Here is an 11,727-nt window from a genome sequence, read left to right as displayed (position 1 = left end):
ATCACAATGGGGTGGTACTCGAGTCGACAAAGAGGGTAATGCGTTTGCGGACTAGTTGGTAATACTCTATAACTATGGATCTGTTGAATTTTACCAAAATACCCTAAAATTTGATTTAAAGATAGTCCGCAAAGGGCAAAGGCCCTCTAGAGGCTAAAGAGATAGTTTTGAAATGGTGACAAAAGAAAATTAAATAAGATTTAAATTTGTTTTGTTGTGTGATAATGATTAGCATCTTTTTGTTAAATAAATTTCAAACAACATTTATTTGATAGATCTATTTTAAAATTTTAATTTAACGTACAACACTCTATATTTATTTATTTATTTTGTTAATAACCCTTAATAAGATATTATACTTATTCGCAATCATTCATTGTGAAAATTTTGAGGGCAAAAAATATAATGTTTCGACATTTCGGTAACTTAGCGTAATTCGAGGTAGAAATTCGACGGCGAGCCGTCGCGTGCCAGTGCTTCAAAACCCCTGAACCAATCATATCACGACAACTGTCCCCACTTTTTCCCAAACATTTTTCAATAAAATCTTTTACCGCGGGAAACACGTTTCACTTTCACCCCCTTTTTTCCGGCAAAAATATTCCCTCTTAAACTTCAATTATCAACTCAACCCGCCAGCGCATTCTAGCAAACAGCCACCACCTCTCACTATCATGCGCCTCCCTTCGCGCACTAACTCAACATTTCAAAAACGAGCCCAATGACTATACACTCCAGCGCATTTTACCATCAATCACTTCATTACCATATCAAAAGCTTTTTAAGCCCTAAAAGGTAACAATACAAACATTTGCAGAAAGCTTAAAAAAGCAGCCATTAATGGCGTATCAATCAAGAACTCGAAAAAGGGTCAATGCATTGCGTCGTGCTCCTGACGGCAGTGCCTTTCAAACTTGGTATTCATCCCCCTTTCTTTCTATCTCCATGACTCTATTTATCTATATATAGCTACATACGTAAATAGGGTTTTGTCAAGGGTTTATGTTAAAATTTTATGATGGTTTAATTCGCAGTGAAAGTTGTGGAGTTTCGGTAGCGATTGTACTGGTGGATATGCATGATTGTGAATCGAAAAATGATGTAAAGAGATCGAAAGGAGTAAAGGGGGAACATAAACCTCTGATTTGGGAAGAACTAGAACAGAGGTTTCAAGATCAACCCAGATCGGAATTTCGATTCTTCATGTAATCATTTTCTTTTATTTTGAGTTTTTGATCTTCAATATTTTGAGGGTTTATTCTATGATTTGAGTTAAAGAGTATGGACTTTTGTAGGGAAAGCTTTGCGAAGAACTGTCACGCTAAAAATCTTGTTGAAATTGAACAAAAAGGGTTTGAAACGTGGAAAAATATGTCCTCACAGGTACTAATTTTGTGAAATTTGAGTAATTTGTAATGGATTTTGTTGTGATATTTGATCAGAAATCTGTTTTCTATTTTCCTTTAGGAAAAACTTCCATATGAACTTGAAGCTAAGAAGGTGAACGATGCATATTTCGAAAAGCTACTTAAAGAATCCGAGGATCACATGTTTTCGTGTGTAAGTGTTAATTGTTATACAAAAACCACATTTTTTTTGTTTGCTTTTAAAAAAAATATTTATTTATGGCTTGAAAACATTGATGAAGTAATGCTTTTTGAGTAGGTTGATGAGGAGGTAGATTCTGCAGAAGTTGGGAAATTTGACAAGGTTTGTTTTTGTTTATTCTAATGTTGTGTTAATAAAACTATAGGTTTGACCTATTAAATCGTTATATTTGACTTTTCATTGTAAAAACAAACCATCTTTCTTATGTAACAAACTATTTGAACATATCAAATAGTTTGCTACCATTTATGACGTTACGTTTTTGGAAATACACTGGATTACATTGAGTATGATTGTTTTGTTTACATTTTCACAATTTATTTAAAATCTCAATTTTGGAAACCACAATGTTTTTAATTCGGTATTTCATAAAATCGGATGGTATGTTTGCTAATTGCATCTTTCTTGATCTAAATTTTATTATTTTACAGATGAATGGATCTTACGATGATGATGTTACTTATGATTCTTATGATTCTGATTACGAAGGTGAGAAGTTTAATTTTTTTTTTTATAACAAGCATTAAAAATGTTACATGGGTGCATGATATGATTTTACAAGATTACCCTTTCTGAAAGCAAGACTACTTATTTTCAGGGAATGGATTTGGTTTTTGGTAGTAATGACTAATGGTGGGGCCCTTTGGGAAGAGAAGGCAAGTCAATTTGGCTAATTGTATAGTATAAATCAAGGTGTTTTATCCTTTTGATGTAATTAAACTAGGAAAATTTGGTCATTTTCAGTGTAATTATGGAATGTTTTTGTGTTCTTGTTGAGGTTGATTACTTGTTTTTGGATGGAAATTAGCATCACGGTTGGCCAAACTTTGCAAAGACACTTGGTTTGGCTAAATTGGCCAAGTTTGCTTCAATTTAGTTTCACAATTTGGCTAGATCAATGTTCAAAATGAAAATATACTACAAGAGTTAAAAAAAAAGAGCAATATAACCATTAAAAATTTAATTTATTAAAACTTAAATTGAGTCAAAGCATTAAAACATAGAGTTATTCCCTAAAAATAAAATGTGAGTGCCTTTGTTACCATATGACCACTTTTTCATTTTTTTAAACGGTTATTATTTATAAGAAATCAAAAGTTAGTAAAACGTAAAACCAAGCAAGAAACCAGTAAAAAAAAACATAAAGTGTAATAATGACAAACCATCAAATGGATCAGTTAGATGGAGATATAGTTTAACAAAATAAAATATAAGTAATTTTAAAAGTGTAATTGAAAATATATATATATATATATATATATATATATATATTTTTTCAAAAATAACTATTTTGTCTGGAATAAAACATTCCGGATAAAGAAAAAACATTTTTTTGACTAACTTTGAAATAACATTCCAGATTCTGGACTAAAATTCCGGAAAAATTCCGGAATATGAATAGTATTCCGGAATGTTTAATTCCAGAGTATTGTTCATATTCTGGACTAAAATTTTGGATTTCGAAAAAAAAACCTCTGGAATTTTAAGAACAAATTCAAAATTCGAAGAATAATTCCGGAATTTCAAGAAAAAATCATTTTTTTTAATTTAACATAAAATTAAGCAAACATAATAATATGAACTATATACAATGAGTGCATAAAATTAGACATTTAATTGAAATACGATGACATTAAACATTATGAAATGTTGCATTCGAAATCCAAAAAAAAAACAAAATAATTTATTTGAAAATAATAACAAAAAAAAAACTGAAAAAAGATAAAGAGTACTAAGCAATATACAACAATTCCCGTGAAAGTGGCTGTTTTTCAAAAACTACAAAAATATGATTATCTTTTTTGAAGACCTTGTTTAGTTTATAATAGTCAGTTTACTTAATTTCTCTAAAATATATATGTAATAGTAAATAAGATCAAAGAGTTTATATATATATATATATATATATATATATATAGTAGGTAAGTTTCGAGGCCCGTGCTTAGCACGGCCCAATAAATCCTCATGGGTTTACAATATCTAAAGAGCATATTGTCTAATACATAATTTTATACATATGGAACTCATGGTAGCTTTGAAAATCTCAAAATCTTAAACTTTAGAGGTGTGATTCAAAGTCAACACAATCTTAAAAGTTCGGCAAATGCATCTTGGCTCTCTGATCAGTGTTATTTGGAATCCCCATGAAAAGAGTAAAAACGAATTCTATTTACAGTATAATCGATCTTACAAGTTGATTGTTGGTGCCAAACTTGTAAGTTGGTACCATTTCCCCCATTTATTCCCATACCTGGTAAAAATTTCAAATAATCTGGAGATAAAAGTTAAAAGATTTAAGAGTGGAAAAAAAAATATGTCAATGTGACTTGTGATGAACCTGAACAGGTAGCACCTGAGAGTAGATGTTGTAACTATTAAAATCAACCACATGCATAGAATTAGAACATGAAGCATTTTAAAAGTTCAAACTGAAAAAGACAAAGAAGTAACACATCCAGATAACAAAGGGGCAATAAAACATATTGTTTTAGCTACTGACTATTAATAAACATTATCACAATAAACATTAAGAAATAATAGTTCAATAGCAAATTACTAAAATGGCGAAGCTTTATACTTTTCTGTCTTCAGACCTTGGACATTAATAGTTGAAGAAAAGTATAAATGTTTAAGTAGCTAAAGCAAGGAGTAGGAATCCTAGTTTATGGATCAACATTAGTGGAAATATGGTCATTTTACTATACACAGGGAGTGGGATCGGGAGATAATTTAAAAGAAGTCGAGAAGATCAGGCTGATCATTAGAGTAAAATAGCAATTAATAATCGTTTCCTTTTTTCCTTAGGTTCTTTGACACAGGTCTGTGTGAACGTATCATATATTCATATGTCAACACCATATTACAAAGACAAAAGATAACTACAGATCTTACATGAACAAATGAACTTTACTTTTATATTATTGTAACATAATTGAAACCTAAGATGATTCTTTCAAAAACAAATTACAAAAACAATAAGGGTAATAGGATTCTTTTTTATAAACATTAAGCATCAAAAAAGTTAGCATACCCTACAATCTAAGAAAATATTGTAATTTGTGGCTGTGGTGGAATGTCTTGACCTTGATCCATCTTAAACCTAAATAATAAAAGAAACTAATGTACTAATTATAGACTTATAGAAATATTTCTTTCAGTTCAAGCATTTAATCAAACTCTGCAAAAAAAAAATTAGTATATCTAAGAAAATGATAAATTTAACGAAGAAGAGTCACCTGGTGGTCATGCACTTAATCCCAACTTCTAACAAAAAAAGAAAAAGAAATAAATTTAAATGAAATAACAAAGCACTCTTTGTATCAATTGTCACTTTTAGGGTTTCAAAACTCAAGAAAGAAGCATAATTTGCCTAATAATGGATCGTAGAAAGCAAACCAAATAAATGATTGAAATCAAATTGAAATGAATTAATGAAGCAAACACATTTCATATCAAATTTTCAAGCACATGTAACCTCGGGAGTTTCTACATCCAACGAAATAGCAAATACCTGCAACTAAAGGGTATGGAAGATGAAGTTCCGTCTGAAGATTTGGTAGAGCAATTATAAAATCACAGAATAATCTTGAATGAAATCAAAGAGCGTTTCAAAATTAAATCCATCTACACTATCCACATGCTTGCCCGTGATCGCACTTCATCCCTTCTTATATGATGGGGTTAAGATTATATAAAGAAACAGAACATCAAAGAAAACCGAAAATGGAACTTAGAATTAAGGAGATTGTTGATCAAATAAAGAGGCAAGTAGGAGGGGTTTTGTTTTCATAAAAGGAATTTTTTTTCTTTAGGATGATTAACAAATTGAAACTGAAGAAAGAATCAGTGGATGATAACAGAGGGTATCTACATTTCTTAGAAAATTACGTCGGTAAAGCAATTGGATCCAAATCGCATACTATCAACCTTCGCACATAACGTCGTATACGGGCAGTCCAACATGAGGCGGTAGGGAACGACATTGTGAATCGACGTTGATATACATTGCGTCGTTCATTTGTGATGTCCACGTGCCGTCCCTGAAACCCTTCAAACGTTCAAAAGGAGCCGCAAGAAAAATAGGTCTTTTATATATATATATATATATATATATATATATATATATATATATATATATATATATATATATATATATATATATATATATATATATATATAGAGAGAGAGAGAGTTAGGTTATTTTGTTTTTACTAACTATTGTGTGCAAGAATGCACAGATCTGGACCATCGGATGAAATATAATCAAAGGTAATGATCTGAGGGTTTATGATAGTAGAATAGGATAACATGTACCATATAATCACACAAATTTCAGCATAAAGACATTTTAGTCAATTAACCTATATTAAAAAAGGAAATTTTCGGATTTTTAGGGATGATTAATTCCTTTATTTTTTAAAAATCTGAATATTTTAAATTAATTCAAATTTAAAAATCCGATTTTATTCTGTCAGAATGATAGAATGCCAACCATAAACTAGTAAATATATTTTTCGATTTTATTCTGTCAGAATGGCAGAATGTCAACCATAAACTAGTAAATACATTCTGAAAGAATACACAAATCAATTATTGAACTAATAATATAACAAATAATTACATTGTATGATTGTGATTCATTGAATAATAACAACATTCTGAAAGAAAAAAAAACATCAAAATCTAACAAAAACACTATTCTATTCTGAAAAAATATTATTTTTAAGCAACACTTTATACATTGTAGCATAACACATTCTAGTATAATACACTCTCGGTCTATATGTTTTCTTCCTTCTCCACATCAATGTTAGCCTCTTCAAAACCTAAATCCACAAAGAAAAGAGAATCAAGTTTCAAAAATTAAACAATTCAATACATTCTAATAGAATACATCAATAAATATTCTTACACAATAAACTATTCTTGCAGAATGGTTTTGAATATTCTTAAAGAATTTGTAACATTAAAAAAATCATTTGTTGGGGATTGAATGATTCAACTCCACTAATACAAAACACAAACCCTGAATTCTTTCAAAATCGCTATTTTACACCTGTTTATTGTTTTTTACATTCTAAATTAAAACCGAATGACATTAATACTTCCATGAAAAAAAGCCTTGAGCAAACTATATTTACAGACTTCAAAAACATATTACAGCCTTATTCTCCAATGGAGAAAGAAAAACACCCCTACATGGCGTGTTTATTAACAGGCTATTCATAAATATCATACAAATCAATCATATGCAACTCCATTCAAAACATTCTGTGTAGAAAAAGAATCAATGAATAATAATAAAGACTTACATGTGCATCAGATTTACTCATGCCTCAAAGCTCCCGATAATGCTGCTTTGTAAAGGCCTCATATTCACATGAATGTTCTCCTTGATAAAATCCTTCAACTCAATAAGATTTTCACTTGGGTCTTTTGGGAAGTACTGATTTGATTGAATTTTCGTGTTCCTTTTCTTGTCAAATGAATTAAACCCAAACACTCATTTGGGTTCTACCGATCACTGCCAAACATCTAAAAAAAACTAAGATACCTTCTGCGTTTGACCTCTAATCACCGAACAATCTATCCTCCAACCTTTCTTTTCCTTCCATCGATCCTTGCTGCCAAATCGTTCCCACCTGATGTCGCTGAAGTCCTGATTTGATTGAAACGATTCATTAAAAATGGAAGCTAGCAAGTAAAGATTAGCAAAAAGTGAGAAAAATCATATAATGTACCTTTTCCCAGTTCGGATTCAAGATTACATCCATGGTGATTGTACCTTCCAGGATTAAAATCAAGAAAATGAAGATAAGGTGGAGGCGTGAGGACCTTTGATAGAGCAGCGATGGTGGGGATCGTATTCATAAACTGAGATACCTTCTGCGTTTGACCTCTAATCACCGAACAATTTATCCTCCAACCTTTCTTTTCCTTCTGTCGATCCTTGCTGCCAAATCATTCCCACCTGATGTCGCTGAAGTCCTGATTTGATTGAAACGATTCATCAAAAATGGAAGCTAGCAAGTAAAGATTGTGGAGGGGATGAGCTATTTCGATTGGAGAAAGGATGCAAAGAGGAACACAAGCCCTAGGTTGAAACAGAGTGGTCGTTCGATGCAGGCGAAAAAGAGGGTGATATCTAGGGTTTTAAACTGATTTCCATTATTTAAAGGAGGCATTAAATGATTTATTATTTTTACCATAATTAGATATTCTAAGTTTACCATTATACCCTTTTTTAATTTATTTAATGATTTATTATTTCCTGAAATCTCATTGGTGCATACATGCACACAATAGTTGGTAAAAACATTTGAACCTAACTCTCTCTCTCTCTCTCTCTCTCTCTATATATATATATATATATATATATATATATATATATATATATATATATATATATACTAGGTTAAAACCCGTGGAACCCACGAGTGTTAACGTTAAATAGAATTAAAAAATTAAATTATGTAATAAAATAATATACGGTTAATTTAGAAAACTTATGAATTGTAATATTGTATTTTTTTAATAACTTTGTGATTTGTAATTATTTAATTAAACACTAATTTAGCGAGATTAATAGAAATTGTTGTTATATTCATCAGTTTTTTTCAACCCAATTTTTGCAAAAAGAAAATAAATCAACCCAACTTGTGCAAAACTCGTTTTAGAAACGCTAAAAGAATATGTAAACATATTGATGAGTTATCACGACTTGATTTAGACCGACAATTATCTACAATTAGATAAAGAAATGGATTTCCAAATTAGCTTCTTAGTTCTAAGACATGATTGAAACAACGCCCAATATAATGATAGAGAAACTAAGACCGATAATAATGTAGTTACATACATATATTTACATACTTGTATCCAAGTTTAGCAATACCAGCAAAAATGATAACATAACCTGTCAAACATCTTAATCAAGAGTTAAGAGAAGATATATATTTAAACCCGTTGAAACCACGGTTAAGAAATAAAGACATTATTGATAATTTCAAATCGTAATTACTAATCAATGATTTGCATAAATTTATTATTTTACATAGAGGCTTTGTGTAAATTTATAATAATTAGTTAAAATTAATATATACACCGGTATTAATATCCGATCGCGTTCGTATGTGTAGATATTTGATAAAATGATGATTTTGTACAATTCAATAAAAATTGAATTAATAGAAACATGTTCCATTTTTTTTGTCATTTTTTCATATTCGGACCATTTGTTAAAATGAAATTTACAATATATAACAACCAAAATTGTAAAGTTGGTCTATAATAGCAACCATCTTTGTAGAAATGGGTTGTGATAACAACTTGTTCCATTTTTTTTACTTCATTTTTTTCAGATTTGGTTCTTTGTTAACATGAAAATTTTACAATAAATAGCAACCAAGACTGTAAAGTTGGTCTATAATAGCAACCAACTTTGTAGAAATAGGTTGTGATAAGAACTTGTTTCATTTTTTTGTCATTTTTCGGATTTGGTCGTTTGTTACATGAAATTTTACAATAAATAGCAACCAAGATTTAAAAGTTAGTCTGTTATAGCAACCACCTTTATAGAAATAGGCTGTGAAGAGAACTTGTTCTATTTTTGCTTTTTTTTTTCTAGATTTGCTTTTTTTACATGAAATTTGACGACAAATAGAAACCAATAATTATTAATTATTTTATTGGATGATTTTCTTTAAAATAAAATTTTGTAACTTTAGGTCCAGTTATCACTTTTTCATAAGGTTTCAACTTTCTACCCGTCAACAAAGGTACAAGCTCTGCGAGCTTTTTCTTCTTAACTAAGATTGATATCTTTAAAGAGAGTACCTTCTTCATATCGCCTAAAGCATGTTTGCTACTGTTTCTGAAGACACGATGCAATATTATCACAACTTCAGCAAAAATGATAAGACTATAAATAATGTAATTTGAGACATTTTACCATGACGTTGCTTCTTCTCCAGTTTTAGTTCATGAGCATCTGGTAATTACAATTAAAAAATGTTAGTAAATTTATACTTTGTAGCTCTCTTATAGACACTTGAATGAAAGTTCATTGTAAGTGCTTCTGTTATGCTATAAAACTCCATAAATATGAATATAAGTGCTTTATTTTATAGTTGTTAATAAAGATAATCCAATAAATATGTTAGGACCAAAATATATTTACGTAGAGATTGTAGCAAGGGCTATATGTAAAAGAGGCACCAACAAAGAATAATTAAGGGGTGTTTGGGATTCCTTTTCAAGGGGAAAAGTCCTTTTTGTAAAAGGACTTTTTATAAATGACTTTTTCAAAAGATGTTGTTTAAAAAGTGTTTGAGATTTCTTTTACTTTTCCAGCCTCAAAAGTTCAAAAAGATACAAAAAGTCACGGATGTGTGACTTTTGCAAATGCTAGTTTTTATGCTTTGGTAAAAGTTGGTTTTAAAAGTCCTTTTCCATTTGCCAAACAACTTTTGGATTTTTCTAACTTTTTGGAAAAGTTAAAAGTCAAAAAGTTGATTTAAAAGGAAAAACAAACACCCCCTTAATATCAAAGAAAGGGATTAAAGCATAGGACTCTATAGGCCACATTGTTTCACTAACTTCACCAATTTCAATATCCAAAAATGTAGATGTCATACCAGCTAGGTCTACCCTCAATAGTTTCAAGTTAAATATAAACCTAAAAATAAGTAAATATTGTTGATCTTATGGGTAGTTCTTCATTTATTTCAGATTTCAACAAGTTTATTCTTTGATCTGTAGGCTTAATAATCATACTAAAAAATATTTAACTAACAAAAATAATCACAAAATACCTAAGAAAGAGAAACATTTTCACAACAAAGCCCAAATTCAAGACAAACTTTAACCAAAAAAATAGAAATAGAAAAAGAAATCAAAAAGATGCAATAGATTTAAACCAAAAAATTAAACATATTCATAGTTCAAATACTCAAAATCACACAAAACATCCACCACAAAACTACTTACCGGAACAACTATAAGTCATAGTTTTACTCGTCATCTTGGATACTCAACCTCTCGAACTTATTAGTAACCACAATATCCAACTGTGCTGCTTTTCCCACTATATCCTTCCTGTTTCTTGTAGATACATTGTATGCAATTTCAGCACAATATGTCCTAAATCAAATCAATATACTTACATATATCATTAATAAGGGTATCACGAGGACTTCTAATTCTTTTGCATTTGAACAATAAACTTTTATTCCAAGATACGAAGATCCTTGCTCTTTTTGTAGATCATTTGCTTCAATTACTCCTGTTAGATTCACATAATTAAACAACAAAATATAGATGAAAATAACCAATCAACACCTGTGGTTCTTCAATTGGTCATCTAAAGTTCAAAAATGTTAAAGGCGATTTAAAAACATAATCAGTTTCAACAAAAATAAGAAAACATAAATCCAGAAAATCGAAATCGAACTCCGATAAATGGAAAATAAAATTTTTCAATAGGAAAAGCTTGATGCATTTACCTTGTATTTTCGTAAAGTTACTTTCTTCAAAGAAACCCTAAATCATGTGGATGAGCCGTTAATCAGAGAAGAGGGATTGCAATGCAGAGACTGAATAGATTGTCAGAGTGGTGGAGGCATCACGAATGGGTTAAAAGAAACAACTGATTCCAATGAAGGATATCCATATCATTTTATGCGATTTCAAAGAGGGAAATACATACCTTTATCCCTAATTTTCTGCAGAAATAGAGAGAATGAAGAATAAAATAGGAAACAATTACCTACATGATTTCGTGGATTTATCCGAATATTACTAATCAACACACAAATCTGGGTGATTGAGGAGCGAATTTCTTGGATTGAAGTTGGAAAATTTGATCTGTTTCCAGCTTTGTGTGTGAAACCACTCATACACTTTCTGATTTTTCATAACTACCATCGTCTTCGTCCCTATCTTCTGCAATGCTCGACTGAATCGGATCTCAAGTTTGTAATCAATTTAGAGATTAAATCTCGGCTCCTGCTCAATATACAACAAAAAATTTAACAAAAAAATTAGCGTTAAAATCAATGGGTATGGAATTGTGAGTGTATAAATACAGAGATTGATAAATAATTTTGGAAACGATTCACA

At 30.2% G+C, this 11,727-nt stretch overlaps 1 protein-coding gene and 1 long non-coding RNA gene across 2 annotated transcripts; one reads left to right on the top strand and one right to left on the bottom strand.

Moving 5' to 3' along the window:
• The first annotated feature begins 736 nt into the window (after window positions 1-736).
• Window positions 737-2,379, top strand: LOC145140455 (HMG-box (high mobility group) DNA-binding family protein). Its single transcript, XM_079073941.1, has 7 exons — window positions 737-917; window positions 1,035-1,205; window positions 1,296-1,383; window positions 1,468-1,560; window positions 1,666-1,710; window positions 2,040-2,097; window positions 2,207-2,379. Exons 1-7 carry the CDS (start codon window positions 841-843, stop codon window positions 2,227-2,229), a joined length of 555 nt encoding a protein of 184 aa, XP_078930067.1. The 5' UTR covers window positions 737-840; the 3' UTR covers window positions 2,230-2,379.
• A 7,180-nt stretch (window positions 2,380-9,559) lies between these two features.
• LOC145136460 (uncharacterized) lies at window positions 9,560-11,277 on the bottom strand. Its single transcript, XR_013720474.1, has 3 exons — window positions 11,112-11,277; window positions 10,597-10,891; window positions 9,560-9,598 (listed from the first exon to the last, which is right to left on the bottom strand). It is a non-coding gene; the product is annotated as an uncharacterized LOC145136460 (long non-coding RNA).
• Window positions 11,278-11,727: the final 450 nt, after the last annotated feature.

Source organism: Lactuca virosa, chromosome 9 (assembly GCF_052849685.1).
Source record: "Lactuca virosa cultivar CGN04683 chromosome 9, Lactuca_virosa_CGN04683_v6, whole genome shotgun sequence".
Classification (NCBI taxonomy): Eukaryota; Viridiplantae; Streptophyta; class Magnoliopsida; order Asterales; family Asteraceae; genus Lactuca; species Lactuca virosa.
The sequence above is the reverse complement of the archived record's forward strand: the minus strand, read 5'-3'. Positions and strand labels throughout refer to the sequence as shown.

Bases quoted from the DNA above. Each gene is read 5' to 3' on its own strand.
- LOC145140455 (XM_079073941.1), top strand. From the start codon at position 841: ATGGCGTATCAATCAAGAACTCGAAAAAGGGTCAATGCATTGCGTCGT. The intron at 918-1,034 runs GTATTCATCCCC...TTTAATTCGCAG, and splicing joins GGCAGTGCCTTTCAAACTTG to TGAAAGTTGTGGAGTTTCGG. The intron at 1,561-1,665 runs GTAAGTGTTAAT...CTTTTTGAGTAG, and splicing joins AGGATCACATGTTTTCGTGT to GTTGATGAGGAGGTAGATTC.